The sequence below is a fragment of the Theobroma cacao genome, chromosome 2 (genome assembly GCF_053813885.1).
Source record: "Theobroma cacao isolate CCN51 chromosome 2, ASM5381388v1, whole genome shotgun sequence".
In the NCBI taxonomy this organism is placed as follows: Eukaryota; Viridiplantae; Streptophyta; class Magnoliopsida; order Malvales; family Malvaceae; genus Theobroma; species Theobroma cacao.
In genome coordinates, this window is record NC_142640.1 from 3,306,181 (window position 1) to 3,329,317 (window position 23,137).

Below are 23,137 nucleotides of genomic sequence, written 5' to 3' on the forward strand. Positions count from 1 at the left end.
AAGTTTTTGAAATTGTTGGGGGGGGGGGCCACTAGCCCCTCCTCCCGTCCGCCTAACGTACGGCCTTATGCCTTGTGTAATGTCAGAGGGTCGTTCAGAAGTTGCATCATCCCTAATGTTTCTATCTTCCGTCAGGCTACTACTTTATTACTGTGTATGGATGAATCATCTTACCAAATGACAAAAGGTGTAAAATGTTAAAAGCGGTTTGTCTCTGCCCGGGGGGATATTCAGTGTTTCACATTCTTTCTGCATTTATATATAGCAGGCACAAATTTGACGGTGATGTCTAATCTGTTGATATGTTCCCGCTAAAAGCTTGAAATTCATCCTTCTCGATTCATATTACCAGGATTTTAATGAAGGTTCACGCATCTCTCAAATGTTTCATTAAAATCGGCTTCATATGGAATAAACCGCCTTGATTTTTCGGCTGTAAACATTGACATACTGCTAACATCTAGGATATCGTACAACAAATTTCAAAGTGATGAATGCCACCGTTGATATGCTTTCCTGAATACTGAACAACCATTGTCATACATTAAAAATGACACTATTCAAAGAGCCTCCTTTAGCTTTCATGGGTAACGGGGTAAGTCAGGATAATGTCCCCTTTTCACCTTAGATTGGTCAGCAATACAGTAGCATAATCCGTAGCTTAAGCGGTTTCTTGCATAAAGCTGTGAAACTTCCTCACGCTAATGATTTATTCCACAGTAACCTAACTCAATTATCCCGTGCGTCATTGATGATGGCTAGTCATGAACTAGGGAGACAGAAATCTACACAAGAGGCATTGCACTTGGACAGGGCATGCGCAACTTATGGCTAAAGTAAGTTTCAACGTACGTTATGAATGAACTCCAGAAAAATCATAATGATATATATTTTCCCGAGTTTGAGATAACTGTCCTGCAATTTTCTTTTACTTCGAAAAAATTCAGATTATCCTTTAGATTTTACCTTGCCAGCTCACCTGACTAGAGAACTAAGAATCGATTGATATCAGTTACTCCAGGAGGAAACAAATGAGTTAGTGACATTAAAGCTTGCCGACATGTTTATCTCTCTGAAACTCATAAATATTCTGCTAGAAGCTTACTATAGTTTCACTTCCAATTTAGGCAAAAAAAGTAATTATATAAGCCATAAAGCTGATTGAAAAGCTTCGTTACATAATGACGCAAGATCCATGAAGATCTCAAAAAAGTATAATGACCCCATAAATAACCTGCTAAAATTGAAGAAATAGTTTCTTCCTTTTTAAGGTAATGTGGTATCCAGTTCACCACGCTTTAGTCCATAAGAAGGCATTCAAATCCAATCCCTGAGTAAGTTGCTGTAATGTATTGTATCAAAACCTGAAATGGAAGCAGAAAGCTTTCCTCAACAAAAAAAAAAAAAAACTCAAAATCGGTTTCTCTTCCTAGGTAATTGGACGGCTACAATACATCAAAATATCATATAGTTTTTTCCCCCTACCCAATGCTATATTAGACAGCAAAGTTATCCCTCGTCTTCTTTTAACCATACAGGATGATGACGGGGTTCATCGCTATTTCGTACAAGATCATATCGAATTAACAGTGTTATGCAATAGTTGGGATCGTCAAGAAACGTAGAGCAACCTCTTCACGGCAGCCAATCTAAAAGTTCCAAATTAGTGTCTGTATAGGCCTTGGGCAGCCGGAGGAAATCCAGGCTAAGTCACGGGTCACAGAAACATGGATAAAAACAATTGAAAGAAATATGTGATGACCGATGCAGGAATCAGGATCAATATTCAAAAATCCATTTGGCAACTTTCGGACCACTTGGGGAGTTGGGCTGCATCTTTCCCCCCTCCACGGGGCATCCACGGAAACCGCAATGAAGATTCCAACGAGTAACGACAAACCAACTTTTAGCCTTTGAGTTGGGGTACCGTCAAACAAAATTCACTTCAGCTGCTGAAAATTTGAAGCAAATTGTCGTTGTGCGGGGTATTGTGAATCTTGCTTTGAAACTGACCTGCGATCCTGTCAACCCCTTCTATAATTCCCAACATCATTTGTAAAACGTGGATCCCGCTGTTTTTCTATGGTGGACTCATTCGGTGGAACTCAAATACGTATATCATTAGCCTGTTTAGATAGGCAACTACACTGTTAGCCAATAGTACCTTTTTTCTGAAAAGTGCTAGCTTATGGTACCTACCTATAGTCTGCTAGTCATACTGAGTCCTACCGACTTCTGCCACGTGATAGCAAAGCAGTGGCAGCGGAATTGCAAAAACTTCTTCTGCAGTCTAGAATTCACTTCCAAACACATTGCTACCACTAAGGAGCTCGAATTGTACATAAATGACAAAAGGATGTTGCTATGCCCTAGAACTTTCCCTTGATTGTCACTTGTAGATTATACTACAGTACACTGATTCACGTTTGTCTGCATTAGGCCGCAGTGATACATGTATCCAAAGATTGGTTTTTAATTCTAAGGAACAGAGGAAAGAGCTGGATATATGCTTACAGGAAGAAGTTCAGAATGGATTCCTAAAGAAAGTCGAGTTAATACATAGCCTACAAGAGTTTCCCCCAAGTTTACAAGAACAGAAAACAGACCAGGATCAATGTCTTCATCTGCCTCACTCACCTCCCATTACTCATGGCTTCCACCATAAAACTTTAGATCAAGAAAATCAAATCCAATCAACATTCTGCCATCATAGAACCATGGCAGCAAATAAGCAGCGACCGGGTTACTGTGATTTTATGTACCTGATATACATTATCATTTTAATTAGCTGTCTGTACGAACACATGTGAATCAGTATTTTTTTCTACCCCTTTTTACGTGATACTGCAAAAAGATGGGAGCAAAATAATCCAAAAGGATGACGTTGCAAGTTTTAGGGTCATCTTCTTGAAAATAACTTGACAAGTAAAAGAAAGTAAATCCACGTAGTTTTAGTGTAACCAAAAATAAATCACAAACCAATAATTAACTGCCAAATTTCACTTTTTATAGTCAGCAATTTGGTACAACCGTGTACTAATTATACGAGGCAATGACCATCAGTAACAGGCTGTAGAAACATCATGTCTTCCAACTACATATGAAGTTTCACTTTCTTACTGTTTGATGAATTAGATAAAAATGACAAAACATATCAGAGATGTGAGAACGAACCCTGTTTCTTGATATGGATCGATCAGGGGACCGCAACATGACAGCAGAGTCCTATATTAAACTGTAGATACATTACCCACAGACAAACAGCTTTAATGCTAACAGGTAACATAATCATAGAACGTGATCTGTCTGAGATAAATCATCCCTGTAGAAAAAAGTTAGTGACCACACTGATCCATCAGGACACTACCCATCGCTAAAGTAATCCTGATTTTGAGTTCGAAAATTGATCTACTTCCAGGATTTAGAGAGTTAAAAGGCAAAGGCTATTGCGTGGAAATGATTGAATCAACATAAAAAAAAAATCATAGAGATAAACCATAAATGATAGTTAAGAACCCATTGAATGAAATGAAATTCTGTTAAATTTCTGGACCTGATTTAATACTGTCCTGATCACAACGAAGGAATATTGAAATCCACCTGCAGTTTCAGGCCTTTAGGGCCCAATTTAGTGCACGAAAGGCCGCCAGGCCCCATGGCCTTTCCCCATGTTTTAAGGCCAAATGGATCTTGAGCTGTCCAAGAAGACTCAAACCCATACCCACAATTGCATTTTGCTAGTCCTTTTCCCCCTCCTACGCTACAATATTTATTATTCACATATCCAATTATGCACCCTTATGGTATATTTGGTTGACGAAATAGACAAAAATAGAATAGAATAGTTATTATGTGATAATAGAATGAGGTGAAAATAGAATAAAATAGTTATTACTTAGTTTGGTATGACAAAGGGAATAAGACATAAATAATTATTATAACTTATTGTAGTGTTTGGTTGTTAACAATAATTTTGGAATAAGAAAGGAATAGAAAATAAAAAGATAAAAACACTTTTTATTATTTATATGATATTTTATTTTTATTAGATTTTTTAAATATTAATAATATAGAATTTAATTAAAATATTAATAATTAATAATTTAAATATTAATATTTATTTAATTTAAATATTATTATGATTAATTTTTATTTTATTTATTTTTAAAATATTAATAATTGATAATTTATTTAAAATATTAATAATTGATAATTTCAATATTAATATTTATTTATAATTTAATTATTTATATTTAAAAATATTAATATTTTATTTAATTTAAATATTATGATGATCAATTATTTTATTTTATTTTATTTTTGAAAATTAATAATTGATTATTTATTTAAAATATTAATAATAGATAATTTAAATATTAATATTTTATTTAATTTAAATATTATTATGATTAATTTTTTATTTTATTTTAAATATTAATAATTGGTAATTTATTTAAAATATTAATAATTGATGATTTAATTATTAATATTGTTTATCTAATTTAAATGATATTATGTTTATTTATTTTTAATTTATTTTGTTTTTAAATAGGAATAATTTATAATTATTTTATTAATAATTGATAATTTAAATAATAATATTTTATTTTATAATTTAATATTAATATTTTATTAAAAATTGGAATCAAGTGAGAGAAAGAGGAGAGAGAAAAAAAATAATATTTTATACAAATGAAGTTGTAATTTTTCAAACTTGTAAGAAGTATTTTTGTCTTTATCAATTTTTGAATTTATTCCTCAATCATTGAATAGTTAATACCATGGGGGAATGTGGTATTAGCTATTCCTTGGTTTTGAAGGATTTTGAAAAATAGTCATTCCTATGGAATGGCTATACCTTGGATCATTTTTCAACCAAACAAAGGAACCAAAATTTCTTGGAAATAAAGGGGGAATGGCTATACCTTGGATCATTTTTCAACCAAACAAAGGAACCAAAATTTCTTGGAAATAAAGGGGGAATGGCTAGCCATTGCCCCAACCAAACATGCTATTAGTGTTTATTTGGCTTAATTTTTTTTCAGTTTATTTACTTATTAAAAATAAAAGTTAGGTCAAACATGATTTTTTAAGAAGGTTTAAAAAAAGTAATTTTTTTAAGAATAAAATTAAAAAAAAAAAGAAACTTAAAAGGAAACTTCAAGGATGACCTTTTTCTTTTTTTTGAAAAAAACACATTAATTTTTCAAGAAATAGCCCTCTCTTGATTAATCTCCCTCTCCTCTTCTTCTCTCTGCAAATTACCATTATTCAACGTAAATCATGATTTCTCTCTTCTCTATCTCTCTCTCTACAAAAACTAATAAAAAAACAAAAGAATCAACAACAGAATATCAAAATTTAAAATTTTTTTTTGTTTTTACAAAGATTAAGAGACAAAAAAAATCTAAAATTCAAAACTGTATTTAGATACTATTTAAAGTTTTTCTCTCTTTTTCACCAAAAAAGATTTTAATGTTAAATATATTGTTTCCTCTTTTCTGTTCTTTTTTTAGGATTAAAGTATCATGGTTCAATTACTTGTTAGATCAACAAAAATCTAATACTATTGTTATTATACAAATTTGAAAGTTGTTCTTTTTTTTTTATTGATTTGTTCGATTTTAACATATGAAATTATATATAAACTTGAAGCATTACATTATAGTTTATTAGGTGATTAAAGATGATATGAATACTTTTTATGGTAATTTTAACCTAAATTAGAGTTTATATAATTTATTTTGTTAAACAGTTTTAATTTAATTTTAAAAGTTATTATTTTTCATAAAAACTTAATAATAGCTTTTAAGTTAACAAAAAATTAAGCCAAAAAAACTCTTAATATCCTACATATGTTTTTCTTATTAGCATAAACTAAATTATCAATTACCATTAAAAAATAATTGAATAAGTCATCGGAGACTTTAGGATATAATTATCAAATCACATGATCATTGTTTTCTCTTTCGAACCTTCATCAGAAAGCTACTTATGTAAACTTTCACCACTACATGGATTGGATTTCTAAATTCAAACATCACACCAAGGAATAAAAATCCATTAATTCAAACGCTTCCCTTGTCTTCGTGCCATTAGTCCAATTGCAACCCATCACATGTTTTCAGAATTACAACACACAGTAATATTATATGGTTTTTAACTCAGTGCTACAGCCAAACTACCAGTCAAAATTGAGATTCCAAATCAAAATATGTTCCTTTCAATTCGTCAGTCTCTAGTTGTTCCCAAACATGTCATGTTCAATGGTGCATCTTACTTTTCTTATAGTTGACACCTAGGCCCTAGCATATTGATTTGAAGGAAATAAATCACCTGTCTTATGGTTTAGACTTTTAGGCCCTAGCTATTGTTGTTTTCAACAGAGCCGGCCCTTGGGTAAAGTCACCCAAGCATGGGCTCTAGGCTCTCAATTTGAAGAAGTTTTATAATTTTATAATATAATTTATTATATTCAAAAAATATAAAAATAATTAATAATTAATAAAATTATTTATTTTTTTATTTCTTTAATTATGTGTTTAATAAATTTTAATTTTTTATTTTTTTAATTTTTAAAATATTATATTATTTCCAATCAACTAACGATCATATATATTTAATCATCTCCAACAACCATTTTTTTCTCACTTATTTCTCTTATTTCCAATCAACATATTTAATGATTTGTAACAACTATTTTTTTCTTATATATAAAACCAATTATTTATTTTTCAATGTATGATATCTATTTTTGAATTTTTTTTTCTTATTTGCTCTTTCTTCCTTCTTCCTTTAACTTCAATTTTCTTCCAAAAAATACACAAGAAGTCCATTATGTTATTATCTTCATAAAGCCGAGAACCTCATTTGCAATTTGCAATAAGCATTCAACAATTATGTACTATTATTCTAATATTTATAGACTTTTTTATTTTAATTTTTAATTTATATTATATTATTATATTGTCTTTGTTTTATGTGATAGTTGATTTATTTGAATTAAAAATTTTGATTGCTGATTTTGTATTAACTATTTAAAAAATATAAAAATTTTACATCTCAAAAAGTTAGAAGAATAAAAATTTAAAAATTTTTTAATTTCAATAAAAAAATATCTCATTGAATATTTCGTTTTAAACTTTTGAACTTATTGAACCGCCCCCTGATTTTCAATTGTCAATGTGTTTTTATACTATTTGGTTTTCCATCAAAGAGGATATCAAGACCTCTTTGTTCCCTTTTTGGGTCTAAAAGTCTAAAGAAATCTAAAGAGAAACTGTTGGCTGGTGAACATTATAGAAGACATACATACCTCTAGTTTTGTTGAATTTAATTAAACAAGAACAATCAATAACCACTTTCGAGGTTTACAATTGGCTCAAGCGTATGAGTTCTTAAACTCCGAGGTTATCTGCCTGCCATGGATGCTGCAAAAGTATTAGTGTCTTTCTTTGTCTGGTCCCTTCCAATTTTCTTAGTTAGCATAGTTACAATCACCTAGTGCATGTTTGATGTCACTACTCAAAGCTCAAAATCTTCAGATACTGAAACATCCCTTTAATTTGTTCTATTGTATCAATGCTCGATGTTTCCGAATGGCATTAGCCCCAGCAAACTAGCTTAGTCGTGCCATGTTCCGAGCCCTTGACAAGGGTTCACTGTCAGGATCTACGGAATACGAGTTAGGCCAGAAGAATTGGTGCAGAACTATAATGATTATAAAAATCATAGCCCTTGTCTTGGTTCATAAAATATAAAGAAATACCGTACTAAAATTATGATCACATGTAGATGTGGCTGGAGTTGATATTTACTTATGATACGTAACTATTGGCTCTGTGCCTTTCTCTCCATCACCGGCTTTTCGCCACACAGGTAACTTATCCTTTTTCATTGTCATTTTGTGTTACAGTAACTAAATCCGACTAGATTTTGTAGACAATTTGAAAATTGGTTGAACATAGTTAGCAAGCAGAAGCCTGGAATGAAACAGAGACATGAGAAAGTATTCACTAATTCGATTTACAGGCATACACAGGATTAGCTTGCTCCTGTTCGTTCTTTCCAAAGCGAAATAGGGATTGCATAGAGAACAAAAAGGCTTAGCTCTAAAACACTTAAGCCTATCTTGCTCCGTGGATTAGTACATTAATTACACGAACTAACTACCAACACTGATCAGTCTCCCAATTCCTACGACTACAATAACTTGAAAACTCGTATGCAGAAGCAGCTGCCTTTGTTGCAGATGTGAGAGGAGAGGAATGAAAGGGCCGGTTCCTCCTGTAAAGATCCCGGTCATAATTTGCACGTTTATCTGGGTCTGATAATGTAGAGTATGCTGCATGGATTTTCATAAATTGATTAGCGGACATTTCTTTCTGATTGATGGACACAACATCAGGATGACACGTTCTTGCTAGTCTCCTATAGGCCGCCTTGATTTCGTTCCCGTTTGCGCTCATCGGAATCCCCAGAACCTCGTACAGTGATGTTGATGAAGCCATATTCAGTTCCAAGATACTTGGTTAAGTTTTTTCTCTCCAGGCTGTCTCAGGTTTTTCTGAAGAATAGACTTGGTGATAAGGCCAAAACTTTCAAACAGAGGAAGCTGATGGTTTTTGTGAGGTAACAAAGATTTTGAAGGGATGTGGGCTTTATATATAGCAGTGAGACATGTGATAAGTGGCTACCCTTTTTTTTTTTGAAAAGCAATGGCAACCGATTCAAGGTCGATCACGATTATGATTTGATAAATCCTTATTCAAAGGCTGCTGTCCCCTTGCTGAGTCAGCCTACTGTTATTTGGATAGGCTTACCCTCAGTGATTGGTCCCACTCCCACCTTCATCTCTGTCCCATCAATGCAGGAAATTTAGTGGTACATACTGATTTGTAGTTTTCTGCCATTGCAAGATGGACGTCAACTGCTTCACATGGGATTCCATCCAGTTTTTTCCAGTGTAAAATTCAACAACACGTTTAAAGAAAAATTTTCTTCGATATTTTTGGATGTGCCGAGACTTTTCTTACTTTCGAGACCTTTCTCTGATCATATTTATATATTGCAGTAAATGAAAATTTCACTCAATGTTTTGGTTTGAAGGTGGCCCTTTTCTTTTTGTAGCAAGTCGAGGTGACCCTTTTTATATATCAACTAGTTGGACTTAGCTGTGATCCAATCGTCTTAACATGTGGAACGATCAAATGATGCATGGTTGAGTCATTCTGCATGCGAACATAGCTGTACTTTTCTTGTTTTTGTTTTGCTTTTAATTTGAATAAGATGAATCCTTTTTTGTAACAGAAAGTCAATCTTTTGGGTGTTTTCCTTCAAATTTGATTTTGAAAATGCAAACACCATCCATTAAACTAATACTACATCTAAAGCTATCAGCCTCGGGTCCATATATACTCTGTTTTTGTTATGCTCTCCCTGGAGATATAAGTAGCCTGCACATTTATCTGCAAATCATTTACAATCAAAATTGGGTTTCTGCCGATAGCATTTCGTGTTTCTTGTCTCAGCTTTCTAGGAATTCTAACAGAATCATCTGTCATCAAGGCATATTAACAAAAAACATTAACCGATTGATGAACACATTAGGTTGCTCATGGTTTTGTCTTTCCCTCTTTGATTGATTTTACAACTGACAAGACATAATCAACAGGGTCTACATCCTTTCAATCTGTATGGGTTTTTTTGTCTTGTTACGTTTGTACTATAGCCCAAACCCAAGTCCCCACCACCTATTAATACTACTATTGTTTTATAAAATAAAATCGATTGTTTTATCAGAGCTTTCAAAGTTTTTGGATTGATTTAAATGTCCTTGATTGAATCGGTTATGGGCAATGAATTTACATATTCTTTATCACAATCCTCCAAAGCATCTTGGCATTTCAAGTCTATAACCACCATTCAAACTAGATTTTTGTCATCCTCTGGAGTGGCTCTGTTACCCTTACGGCTGCAAGAGGGGTCCAAGACTTCGTTATCTCTCTCTTTTTCGTGTTCCCTGATAAATTACAGTTTGAAGAAAGAGAATTGAAAAACATGAGTACTTAAATGGGCTGCAAAACCATTTCATCCAATTGGCACAAAAACCCAATTATTCCTCGTGGGCTTTGTGGGGAAAATAATTCGTCATGGGTGGTCAAGGGCTTAGGTTTGCACCCAAAAAAAAACTTGGGTTATAGGCCTAAAGTCTTCTCTTTAGGCTCGATCCGATTCGGCCGAAACTGGGTTCAACGGTTCAAACCTTGCCGACTGGATTCCTTCTCCTTCATCTGTATGCAGCCTTCACCTGTACTGCCCGTCGCTAAATTTCTCCACCCGCCAACAACTGACTACACTTTTTGTTTTTTTTCTGGTCTTTTTCAAAATTTGATGCTCCAATTTTAATTTTTTTAGACTCTTTTGGTGTGGGTTTTAATTTAGTAGCCTCTAATTTTCAGCTTGTTTCGGAGTTTCGCTTCACTTGATTGTATTGATGATGGCTATTCATTGATGATAAGATAAGAGGCATGATCGGGGTTGCATATACTGAGAAACTTTGAACTTGGTATTGATAATTTAAAATGCTTTTGGAGCTTTGCTAATTTGTTGATGATAATGATAATTTGTTATTCATGAAGTTGTGTGTTTTTGGTTCAATTAAAAGAAAAAAAAACATGAAAAAGTTGATGGCAATGAAAATTGTTCGATAATTTTTCTGGGTGTTAAGAGAAAAAAACTTTTTTTTTTGTTTCGAATCCGTCGTTCGAAGTTTCGAGCGAAAAAATGCCAAGCAAGAAGAGGAGAAGAAAGGAAGAGAGACCCAAGATCCACCCAAGAAACAAATACTCCGACAACCCTCCCGATTTCGCTCTCTTAGCTTCTTTATACCCTTCGTTTAAAGACTTCGTCTTCTACAGTCGCGAAGGCCGACCCAGAATCGACTGGAGCGACTTCAATGCCACCCGCGAGCTCAGCCGCGTCCTTCTCCTTCACGACCATGGCCTCCACTGGTAAACCCCTCAGCTCGTTCCTTAAATATTGGCTTTTGGTTTGCAATTTTTTTTTTGTCAATTTGAATTGCATTTTGACAGGTGGATTCCTGATGGGCAGCTCTGCCCTACAGTGCCCAACCGGTCCAACTACATCCATTGGATAGAGGATCTTCTCTCTTCTGACATTATTCCCAAAACTAACAGCAATGGAGATAATGTGAGGGGATTTGATATAGGAACTGGAGCCAATTGCATCTACCCTCTTCTTGGTGCGTCGCTTCTGGGCTGGAGTTTCGTTGCATCAGGTAACATCTTTTGGTTTTCCGCTGTCGTTTACTTAGTTACTATATTTATAATCCATCAATGTGCCATGTGATATTCCGGGTTGTTATAAACATTGCTAAACTTGATTGCAGATATGACTGATGTAGCGTTAGAATGGGCTGAGAGAAATGTGAAAAGCAATCCACATATTTCAGAATTAATTGAGATTAGAAATGTTAGATGTTCTCCAAACACCCCTACCCCCGAGGGGTTAAATAATGGTGAGTCTGTTTATTCTGAGGAAGGAGAAGGTTTGCTATCCTCTTCCATAGATATGCCAGCAAGTGAAGATAAGAGTTATCATGGGCCTCCCATCCTTCTTGATGTGGTAAGGGATGGGGAGAGGTTTGACTTCTGCATGTGCAATCCCCCATTTTTTGAAAGCATTGAGGAAGCGGGATTGAACCCAAAAACTTCTTGTGGTGGGACTCATGAGGAGATGGTTTGTCCTGGTGGAGAAAAGGCTTTTATTACTCGTATTATTGACGATAGTGTTGTGTTGAAGCTGTCCTTCCGGTATTATTATTGACATCTCCATCTCTCTTAGCTTAAGTTGTTCCATTCACATAATGCTAACCTTTATGTTTGAGTTTGTGCTTAGGTGGTATACTTCAATGGTTGGAAGGAAAGTGAATCTCAAATTCCTAATATCAAAGCTTCGAGAGGTCGGAGTTACTATAGTCAAAACAACTGAGTTTGTCCAAGGCCAAACATGTCGATGGGGACTTGCTTGGTCCTTTGTGCCACCTGCCAAGAAGATAATTTCACCTCATGTGACTGAGAAGAATATGCTTTCTTTCATGCTTGAGGTTTGGCTCTTTTCTTTAGTTTGTCTTAACAGTGTTAAATTTCTTTTGTCTACAAGCTTATTTGGATTTATGTTGAAGATTCGGAGATATTACATGATTCTTATGTTTGGTTGATTGGCATTAAATGGATTACCTACATTTGATTTTCTGCCCTGTTTTAAGTTAGACCTTTATGCAGCTTAAAATTTAATAGTACAACTCAAAGACAAACCCTAAAGGTTGTGAGTTTTGATGCTTAGAATATTAAAAGACATAAAATGAAATACATGTACTGACCTTCAGATTGGAATGAATCCAAGGTTCAAATTTATATTCACATTAGTCAAAACATGCACAAGCAAACATTGATTCTATCTATTATGCACCCACAGATGCTTGTATGGAGATATAAAATAAATCTTTAGGCCTTCTGTTGCCTTACTTTTATCTATATGTTTATATCATGTGTTGCATTTTCCTTTTCCTAGTTGTGTAAAATCTCTCAGTTGAACTTTTCTTTTTTGTAGGGTCTTCAACGCCAGTTTGGTGCCATTCATGTATTGCAGTCAGTTGAATCCTTTTTCCATGTTGGCGGTGCATGTTGTAAATTGAATGCCTCTTCATTTACAGTTGATGTAAGAAATATTACTGTTCACTTATCATAGGTCTCTTTGATTTTTTTGTAATTTTGCTCGTGCTTACATGCAGTAAAATCTCATTTTAATAGATTACTGCATCAACTGAGCAATGCAATGCTCTCCTGAACAATGAAGTAAAACATCTCGATCAAGTTGCTAGTTGCAGTGATGTGCAAGAGGCATCCTCAAACCTGTCCTTTCGTGTTTCAGTATGGTTACCTCCTTGCTTGGCTTGATAGAATAAGTCTGCAATTAAGACTCTATACATGATTGCAATAATTTTTTAACAGGTTTTTCAGCAAATCCCAGGCACACTTCTTGTGAAAGGATCATTACAGCATAGAGATAGCCCACTCTCAGGTTCACTTATTGAGCTCCTAATCTTTATAGAATTCACTATTCTTACGATTGTGTTAAAATTTCTAATATGATGGTGTTCTGCGATGGTGTTCTGTCAGCTTAATTGACCATTCACAACATTTTTTATTTTATCAAATATGAGTTGAACATATGACCATTAACTTGCATAATTCCTGTAATTGGTTGACCAAATACTGAGGAAAGGAAAGTTCTTAGAACCTATTGCCTTTACCGGATTAGAAGACTTGTCTAGGTCAAGGCCTAATACTTATATCATGTTCAGTTCAAGTAGCCAGTTATAGAATGTGAAATTCTACTAGCAAGATACAGAATGTGAAATTTTAGCTCAATTTTCTCTCCAAGTATATTCTTCTCAGTTAAAAAGAAAGTCTAGAGAACTCACCTTAGTACCCAAATATTGGCCGTGTACAGAGTATTTTATCTCCCACCTCATCTATGTGAGTTGTCCTATGATAAACAAAGTTATTGATTTTCTTCATACCGTCTTCATCAATCTTCAATTTTATTTGATTTCTGGCCAGTCTGTTCTTTTAACTTGGTAGTATCTGTATGTTTCTTTTTAATCAGAAATATGACGAATTTTTAATTTGAGATCACTCCTTATTGATGGCTTTGTGGCTATGATTTAAATCTACCATCCAAAATCTATAGTTACTCTGATATCATCAAATACCATTACTCTAGGCAATACGATTATTAATAAAAATTTATGCTGCTTACTGAAAACAATTGGTGAAGTTGTGAATATGCAATATAATGAACTGATGTGGGCTTAAAAGGGCTAGTCATTTTGATAATTTGAAGTTGGTTGTCCTATTCCCATCTCTACGATTTAAACTACATATTCAATATCATCAAGAATCACTAGCTTTGCACTCTTTCTTTTGCAGGATTGTTCTCCTCAATAATCCAACAGTTGGAGGATGCTTTGAGACGTAAATTTTGTAGAGAAAAGGCTGGCGCCAATTATTCGTAGACTCCAAACCTTATTCAGCAATGCAGCATTTAGATTTGATACATTTGAAGCTCATGCTTAGGATAGGATCCGGTTCAGGTTCTGCCATGACACTGTCAATATCTGATCTTCGGGGTTTTACCTTCCATGGAATTTTGAACCGGATAAAACAGTGAAAAAATTGAATATTTGTATAACCTTCTGGTCTGAAGAAAGGCTAGAAGAACATTATGGATTGTATTTTAAAATGGCAAGCAGCAATTCTCGATTTTTAAAGATTGAGTGTGCATCATTCTACATTACTGGTCATCCAATGATTTTTCAGTGGGTGTCAGCCAGACAACTTCTCTTTGGCAATTTCCCTTGTTTGTCTTTATCTTGCAGTTTATTAGTCGAAATCACACATCATTGAAAGAGAATATTCATCAACCATTGCAATATTGTCGGCATGTTCTGCTCAATGAAACTTCGAGGAAGGGCAACCACTAGTAGTCATTTTGAGTGGTAAATGACTAATTGCATTCAGTCACACCTTTTCAGCACTGCCTGGCCTTTGATTAGGGACTGATATCAAATTTATCAAGTATGAAATCATCTCTCAAGGATGGGGATCCCTTTCAATCATCCTTTTCGATTGAGTGGCCATAGCTTTTCTGATCCACAAATCTAATGGGTTTATCCTTTTTTTGGTAAAAGGGTATCTATTGAATTAAAAGCAAATTACATAAGTCTAGGCCAATATATTCCTAATACATCAGCTAATAATAAATAGAACATATTTGGTGGAGGGGCCTCAAAGACACATAGGCCTAAAGAGAGATTATACTTTGTTTAACTTTTCCTCCCTTTCCATTTTGAACTTCTCATTTGTTAAAAATCACGCTGAGCTAACAACTATGAAAGCTGCCATGACAACCAGCTTATAAGTGAAATTTGAAGGTTGTTTCCATATACTAGTACATAACAAAACAAATAAATTTACATGAAAACAAATGACTAGACAGCCAATTCCATGGATGAAGAAAACTAGTTACAAGAGAAAATATCACAAATTATTGTACAGAAAGAGAAGAAAAAGAACTTCACAAATTCATCAACACTTCCCTTCAACCCTGGCGTGTGTAAAGCCAACACAAGCATCAACAAAATCCTCATCAATAAAATCTGTAGAGAAAATTTGCAACCGATCAGCACAACCTTTGGAAAAGCACTGAGTAATGAACAGCCTAGCATATCCATGAATCCGCCCAGTCACTGGTTTAACACATAACACGGGGTTATCTGCCTGGGGTGTGACTGTATTCTCCACCCTGTAAAAGAATTTCCTTGATGAAACTGGTTGTTGCTCACCCAAATGCTTCAAATTGCTATCAAACTTTGTCGACGGTAAATCTGTGTCTATCCAGTTGTCCTTCACATAATTAGCACTCCAGAACGGAGAACCTGCCTTAGGCTTGGGAGACTTACTTGGTTTCCAAACGCAGATAATTCTCTTTGGCAACAATTCAGCAATTGTTTTGCCAAAGACGTGATCGTCCTGGTGGATCAGGAACTCCCCAAGTTTTTCCTCCAAGTACTTGTCAAAGTCCGGAGGATCCTGGTGCCCGAATTCAGTGCGGATCTCAAGAATTATGATCTCTGACTGTGTCTCTGACAAGAACTTCTTTACATCATTGATCACAACGTCAACGCTGTAAGTCGACAGGATTCCATGGCAAACACGACGATTCTCATTAACTCGAACATCCAGGACCCTGGTGCCTTTAACAAGCTGTTGGTAGATGGACAAAGACTGGCATTGCGCAAAAGGGCGAGAGATACACGGTATTCCAATCTTGTTGGTGGCAGAATCATGAGTTCCAGGCCATACAATCTGGTTTATATGAACCTTCTCCGGACCGAGGCCAGCCATCCAATTCTTCCTATCTGCAGGACGGTAGTCGCTACCAGGAAATGTTTCCCCACAACTGTCATGAAGGTCGCACAGCGTTTTCTTCTCCGTCGAGATTGCCTTACGCCTTTCCATCTGTTTAGACACATGAGACCCCATTTTTCAATCAAAGTAGAAGCAGAAGAAGATTACTGAATCTTCTAAATCCTTCCTCCTCCTCCTCCTCCTCTTCTTCTTGATATTTCCCTTGTTTTCCTTCTGTTTCAAGTTGAAAATTAAAAGCTTTTCTTTATGGAGTTGAATATACAGCATTATATTGTCAGATAGCTAATTTATTGTAGGGTCGGCCTTCTTGTATTCTAGATAATAAAACTGATAGAGAGACAGATTTCTCAACGTTTTTCTATAATTTCTTTTCCTCTCAATTATCTTTGATATTTTGGTTTCACACAGGACTCGAAAACTGTCTTTAGTCTTGGTGGGCCGCTTTGATTTTCATTGCATTATTGGTTTTATCTCTTGGATTCGTCCACCTGTATGGCTATCCAACATTGTCTAAACTTTGTTTTTTTTTTTAAATAGGCTCAATCCTTCTGATTTTTGCTAACTCCACGAGTTGAATGAGGGGTCGTGATCATTGGGCCGAATGAGCTGGCACTTAGGCAATAGAAGCCACACTTCTCTCTGATGAAAGCATATCCCATTCGTCCATATTCCATTTCTGGTTCAACCACTTCGGAAAGCGAAAGCACCTAAATTATTAATCCTTTCTTTCCATTAAAGTAACGCTTGCTAGCCAGAGCTTAAGCTTTAATCAATTCACTCTTCAATGATCAATGAGTAGCCACAGTAAAACAGATGTTATTACCAGCCATAGAATATGCCCTCATTAGTTGACTTGGCCCCTCTAACCGGGAAATATCCCCTTCCTGTCCGAAGGACCCAACGTTCCTATTCCTTTTCACATATACTTTTGATATGGTAAGCAAAAAGGTTCTGCTCCAAAAAGACCAGCCTGCTTCATTATAGAAAGAATGAAGAACCTGCAAAAAGATGCTTAACAAACCAGCTGGATGGCCATTGGAGCACCAAGAAAGATGGCCCCCAATGGATGATTATATAACCTCATTGAATAACGTGGAGCACACAATGAAGATGGAAGGGGCCTACCATGTGCACAGATGATCTGTAGACTAAGCTTCAGTGATTATAGAATGTTAGTAATTTCAAGCTGGATTGCTACAATGAATAACAAGAAAATTAAGCATGAGATTGTCATAAGATATAAGAGGCTAGCTTCAATAAATCAACGGCTATGAGGAACTCTATAACTTTAATATTTGTAATGTGGAACAAAGGGAATAAGGTAAAAAGAGAATACCAGGCTTCCACGAGAGCTCAAGCCTGCAGTTGAGGTGTTTGACTTGACGATAAAGAGTGTTTAATTTATTCCTCAGCATACACTCAGCTGCCAGGGAATGTGAAATTATGGTATTTACGTCACAAAGGGCCAACAAATTTGCAGCAAGAAATGACCAAAACAGATGGATATGAAGATCTAAAGGCAGAATGGGAACTTCATCCAGTGAATCTCTGCTTTGCAGAACCATTTAACTGTGACTGAACATAATTAGTTGTCAGAACTCAACCTGATATCAGATTTGGTTAAGTAGCAACATACATTTTTGCAAAACCAGGGTGCCTCAGGACAAATCAAAAGCTACAGTCATTGATAATTTGAAATCAACTATTCCAAGAATTCGATAAAACAAAGTAAATAAGTTATGTTTCTAATCAACTTAATATAGACAACAGAATTGCTATCATGTTCATCAGCACATCCTCATTTTGTCCCTACCACATAAATAATAGATTTAAGAAATCATGAGGCAGTTGCTTATATAACGTGTGAAACAACAGGGGAAAAAGAAGGAAAACCTCAGTGTAATGCGTTCAGCAATGTTAAAAGGAAAAAGAGAACCGCTTCTTCAACATTGCCCAACTTCAACAGGAATATACATATGGCAACATGAAAATCAGTAATAAAAATGTTATACAAATTGTATCTGGGATTAAGACTACTCAGTGAGCCCATGCCTGTTCAAAAGAATATTTAGGGAGGTGCCTGCAAGCCTGCAGATTTGCGGGAGGAGAGTTAGTGAAGGTAGACCATCTAATGTGTAGAAAACTAGGTGAAACGAAGGAAAGCCTCAGTAAGCCCATGCCTCTGTTTAAGCGCTTGATCTTAAGTCCACCGGATGAATTGCAATTGGCCCATTTAATTTGTATGGAAACGCAATGCTGCCTGAAACTTTGCAAAGAGAGTATTTGCATCTGACCTTTGACAATTATGAACAAATCCAAATAATGCAGCAGAATCTCTTCATTTGTGAACAAACGTGTGCCAAAAAATAATGCAACATGGAAAAAGACAGTATACCAAGTTTTTTTCAATTAACACTTGGATGAAACAATTGCTTACAAGGAAGCATAACATCTTGCCCGTTGTGAACAATCTAGACATTTGGAATGAAACCTCAATAGACATACGAATGTCATTGTGAAAGATTCAACTCTACAGAATCTAATCAATTAAACCTTTGATGCTAAAATTGCCTCCAATACAAAAAGGCTGAAGGATAAATGATACAGACAGAAAAAAAAAAAGAAAAACTGATTATTGCAGGTCTCCCAGAAAATAATCCCAGCAAAGATGAAAGTGGCTAACTTGTACTTTCAATCTCAAACAATGAAGCATCTTCATCCAGCTGACCAGCTAACTGATCCAAGATTGAGTATATTGCTCCTTTCAAAGGGTGCAAGGTATCTGATACAGTGAAAGTGTGCACTTTATTTTCAAGTTCTATCCAACTAAGAGCTACCTCTTTCCTAACTTGTCTTTTATTCATAAGGTGTCTCACCTTCTCAACCAATTCCCACTTCCCAAGCGCGCCATATATACTTGAAAGCAATACATATGCTGCAGAGGACTGAGGCTCCAACTCAATAAGTTGCTCAGCTGCTTTTTTTCCCAGTTCTATATTTCCATGGATTCTAGAAACACCAAGTAATGCATTCCAAACCCGGCTATCAGGCTTACATGGCATCTTTTCCAGATGGTTCATCAACTGGTCGAAACAACCAGCTCGACCCAAGAGATCAATTAAACATGCATAATGCTGTTGATCAGGAATTATGCCATAATTAGACGAAATGCATTCAAAATACCTAATTCCTTCCTGAACAAGACCAGAGTGGCTACATGCATTGACAATAACAAGAAAAGTGGTCCTATCTGGCTTCACCCCTTGTTTTACCATGTCATCAAACATTTTCACTGCCTCTTCACCATACCCATGCTGTGCCAACGCAGAAATCATTGTGTTCCATAGTACAGGATCCTGCTTATTATCCGTTAGATCAAAAATCCGTTTGCTGGCTTTGAGACTGCCACATTTTGAATACATATCAATGAGAGAACTGATGACTATCATGTTTGGCCTAAAATTAGTTCGTATCAAACAGGCATGTATTTGTTTACCATGTGTAAGTGAAGCTACACTAGCACAAGCACATAGACAACTACTAAACGTAAACTGATCAGGTCTAACTCGACACACCATCATCCTTGTAAACAATTCAAGCGCCTTATTCCCCATACCATTTCTAGCATACCCCGAGATCAAAGCTGTCCAAGAAACAGGATTTTTCTGAGGCATCTTATCGAACAAATCATTAGCTGATTCCATATCTCCCCATTGAGAATACCCTGAAACCAAAGTCGTCCAAGCAAGAACATCCTTCACTTTCATCTCATCAAACAACCTCCTAGACTCCCCCATCATCCCACACTTCACATAACCATCAACAACAGAACTCGAAATCACCAAATTTGACAAAAACCCAGAAACGAGAACCTGCCCATGAACCTGTCTAGTAAGCTGCAATTCCCTCAACTTAACACAAACAGTCAAAACACCAGCAAAACTAAACTCATTGTATCCAATACACAAATTCCTTAACTCCTTGTAAAACCTCAGCGCTTCCTCAAAAAACCCGCTTTGCGCGTAAGCAATCACCATAGTATTCCACGAAACGACATCCCTTTCAGGCATTTGATCAAACAACTTCCTAGCAGGCTTTATCATGCCCAATTTAGCATACCCAGATAACATATTATTAAAAGAATATAAATTTCTACCACCCATTTTATCGAACACTCTACGAGCGCCGATATAATCGCCGCAGTTAGAATACATATTGATCAAATGATTGGATAAAAAAGTGTTGGGGCTTTTGAGTCCGGTTAGTTTTAAATGAAGGTGTAGAAATTTGCCTTCTTTGAGAGACTTGGTTTTTGCGCATTGTTGTAAGAGAGAAGCTAGAGTTTGAGAAGGTAAGCGAATGCCCTTTCTTGTTAACAACTCGAGAGAAGAGATTGCTTGGGAAAGGTGGCCTCGAGAAGTGAAATTGAGAAAGGATTTTATCAGACAAGGGGGTTTCTTGGAGAACCGGTTTCTGGGATTTGGACGAAGTGGGGGAGAGAGTGAGGGCATTGGAGAGAGAAACCATGTGAGAAATTGAAAGAGGAAACAAGTGATTCTTTTGTTTTCATGTCAGGTTAGCTCCGACAAGGCATTACGGTGAAGGATGTGTTTACCGGGCAAATTTTGGAGTTTGCCATTTTGTGGGAATTGATCCATTTGGATCTCTATTTCTTACCGGATACAAGTTCAAAGACTTTGGGAATCAAATCTAAACTCAGTTCAAATTTTTGAATTTATACTTAGGAATATAAATTTTATGATTTAATTTTTTTAAATATATAATCAAATCCTATATTTATAATTCTATTTATATAGTATAATATATATATATATTCACGAATATTAGTTAAAGTGTTGTTTATTATATTTTAAATTATCATTTTAAATATTTTTAATTATAAATATTAATAAAATTTATCCAATTTATAAATAAAAATTCTACTTTCATTAAAAAGATATTCATATATAATGTGTTTATGTTCATAATAAGTTACAGATAATTAATTTATTAAGAACGGATAGTTAATTGATGATGGCATCACTATTGAATCAAATGAAATACTTATCAGATGAGCTACGTAAACCCAAAGATGCAAACAGCAATTCCAATAGCTAACGTTGGTCTAAAAACTTTAAACCATGTTCCTAATGATACCTTGAATCAAATCCCAAATTGGTTCATTAATTGGTGACTTTGAATAATTCCATTCTATGGAAAATCCTACGTATAAGCAATTGAACATTAAAGCACATCTACCATTGCTTTTTAAAAAGAAAGCAGTTTACTTGTGGGAAAGTTATATGATATAATGATGATTATTAAAGTTGTATGATTATTATTTAAATTCTTTCTTGGATAGTAAGAGTTTTCCAATTTTAAGTGTTTGAGATTTTAAAAAAATGGTTAACCTTAATTTCTTCCTCCTTAGACCCCAATATGGGTCTGGCTATCATAACTAGTACTGGTAACGACTATGAATCCAACAAAGCCCAAATGTCAAACACTAATAGCATGTTTGGTTGGGGGAATGGCTTTATTTCCAAAGAATTTTTGTTCCTTTGTTTGGTTGAAAAATGATCCAAAGAATAGCTATTCCTATGAAATGGTTATTCTTTAAAATCCTTCAAAACCAAGGAATAGCTAATACCACCCTCCCCATGGTATTAGTTATTCCATGGTTGAAGAATAAATTAAAAAATTAATAAAGATAAAAATATCTCTTACAAGTTTAAAAATTTACAACTTTATTAGTATAAAATATTATTTTTCTCTCTCCCCTCTTTCTCTCACTTGATTCCAACTTTTAATAAAATATTAATATTAAATTATAAATAAAATATTAATATTTAAATTATCAATTATTAATAAAATAAATTATAAATTATTCCTATTTAAAAACAAAATAAATTAAAAATAAATAAACATAATATCATTTAAATTAGATAAACAATATTAATAATTAAATCATCAATTATTAATATTTAAATAAATTACCAATTATTAATATTTAAAAAATAAAATAAAAAATTAATCATAATAAAATTTAAATTAAATAAAATATTAATATTTAAATTATCTATTATTAATATTTTAAATAAATAATCAATTATTAATTTTCAAAAATAAAATAAAATAAAATAATTAATCATCATAATATTTAAATTAAATAAAATATTAATATTTTAAAATATAAATAAATATTAATATTGAAATTATCAATTATTAATATTTTAAATAAATTATCAATTATTAATATTTTTTAAAAATAAAATAAAATTTAATCATAATAATATTTAAATTAAATAAATGTTAATATTTAAATGATTAATTATTAATATTTTAATTAAATTCTAGATTATTAATATTTAAAAAATCTAATAAAAATAAAATGTCACATAAATAATAAATGGTGTTTTTGTCTTTTTATTTTCTATTCCTTTCTTATTCCAAAATTATTGTTACCAACCAAACACTACAATAAGTCATAATAATTATTCCTGTTATATTCCCTTTGTCATACCAAACTAAGTAATAACTATTCTATTCTATTTTCACCTCATTCTATTCCCACATAATAACTATTCTATTCCATTCCTGTCTATTCCGCCAACCAAACGTACCATAAAAGATTAAAATATAATAGTAGTTTATGAGTTAAGGCATAAACTATTTATAACAACTATTATCTTATCAAATTATACATATTGATATATTGCATCACTTTTTTCAACTATTGCATAATACATCTACTATAATACATTTTTTAAATTTTATGTTATCAAATTACTAAAGCTCATTGTATGTATTTTCTTCAAACATGACAAACTCATTATAAACTATTTTTTTATAGTGGTTAATTTTTAAGATTTGTACTTTAGACAACAAAAATGCTAGGAAAAAATTGAATTTTCCTTTTGAATTTTTAATCAATAAAGTACTATTAAATATACATAGCTTATTTTATTATGTTTTAATCTTTAATCAATTAATTAACATTCAAAATACATATCTTATTTAAGATATATATTATAATGAAATATGTTACAATATGATATGAAGCTCGATATAAAAAAAATAAAATTTTAATACACCGTACATATCTTGATTTAATAAATATC

General features: G+C 33.9%; 4 protein-coding genes across 5 annotated transcripts; 1 reads left to right on the forward strand and 3 right to left on the reverse strand.

The window, feature by feature from the left end:
- Nucleotides 1-7,967: 7,967 nt before the first annotated feature.
- Nucleotides 7,968-8,649, reverse strand: LOC18607581 (chaperone protein dnaJ 11, chloroplastic-like). Its single transcript, XM_007041832.3, has one exon. The coding sequence runs from the start codon at nucleotides 8,508-8,510 to the stop codon at nucleotides 8,169-8,171; it is 342 nt and encodes a 113-aa protein (XP_007041894.3). The 5' UTR covers nucleotides 8,511-8,649; the 3' UTR covers nucleotides 7,968-8,168.
- Nucleotides 8,650-10,089: 1,440 nt separating this feature from the next.
- Nucleotides 10,090-14,356, forward strand: FIO1 (methyltransferase). 2 transcript variants are annotated; one of them, XM_007041833.3, is made up of 8 exons: nucleotides 10,101-11,012; nucleotides 11,094-11,299; nucleotides 11,411-11,834; nucleotides 11,920-12,127; nucleotides 12,634-12,741; nucleotides 12,834-12,953; nucleotides 13,035-13,104; nucleotides 14,016-14,356. In XM_007041833.3, the coding sequence occupies exons 1-8, from the start codon at nucleotides 10,786-10,788 to the stop codon at nucleotides 14,099-14,101; spliced, it is 1,449 nt and encodes a 482-aa protein (XP_007041895.3). In that variant the 5' UTR covers nucleotides 10,101-10,785; the 3' UTR covers nucleotides 14,102-14,356. The 2 variants fall into 2 exon arrangements, with proteins under 2 accessions (XP_017972019.2, XP_007041895.3); XM_018116530.2 differs by lacking the exons at nucleotides 13,035-13,104; nucleotides 14,016-14,356 and having other exon boundaries at nucleotides 10,090-11,012; nucleotides 12,815-12,949.
- Nucleotides 14,357-15,000: 644 nt separating this feature from the next.
- Nucleotides 15,001-16,320, reverse strand: LOC18607583 (PLC-like phosphodiesterases superfamily protein). Its single transcript, XM_007041836.3, has one exon. The coding sequence runs from the start codon at nucleotides 16,128-16,130 to the stop codon at nucleotides 15,174-15,176; it is 957 nt and encodes a 318-aa protein (XP_007041898.3). The 5' UTR covers nucleotides 16,131-16,320; the 3' UTR covers nucleotides 15,001-15,173.
- Nucleotides 16,321-17,910: 1,590 nt separating this feature from the next.
- On the reverse strand, nucleotides 17,911-20,726 carry LOC18607584 (Pentatricopeptide repeat (PPR-like) superfamily protein). Its single transcript, XM_018114664.2, has one exon. The coding sequence runs from the start codon at nucleotides 20,525-20,527 to the stop codon at nucleotides 18,695-18,697; it is 1,833 nt and encodes a 610-aa protein (XP_017970153.2). The 5' UTR covers nucleotides 20,528-20,726; the 3' UTR covers nucleotides 17,911-18,694.
- Nucleotides 20,727-23,137: the final 2,411 nt, after the last annotated feature.

Bases quoted from the DNA above. Each gene is read 5' to 3' on its own strand.
- LOC18607581 (XM_007041832.3), bottom strand. From the start codon at position 8,510: ATGGCTTCATCAACATCACTGTACGAGGTTCTGGGGATTCCGATGAGC.
- FIO1 (XM_007041833.3), top strand. From the start codon at position 10,786: ATGCCAAGCAAGAAGAGGAGAAGAAAGGAAGAGAGACCCAAGATCCAC. The intron at 11,013-11,093 runs GTAAACCCCTCA...GCATTTTGACAG, and splicing joins CACGACCATGGCCTCCACTG to GTGGATTCCTGATGGGCAGC. The intron at 13,105-14,015 runs GTTCACTTATTG...TTTCTTTTGCAG, and splicing joins TAGAGATAGCCCACTCTCAG to GATTGTTCTCCTCAATAATC.
- LOC18607583 (XM_007041836.3), bottom strand. From the start codon at position 16,130: ATGGGGTCTCATGTGTCTAAACAGATGGAAAGGCGTAAGGCAATCTCG.
- LOC18607584 (XM_018114664.2), bottom strand. From the start codon at position 20,527: ATGCCCTCACTCTCTCCCCCACTTCGTCCAAATCCCAGAAACCGGTTC.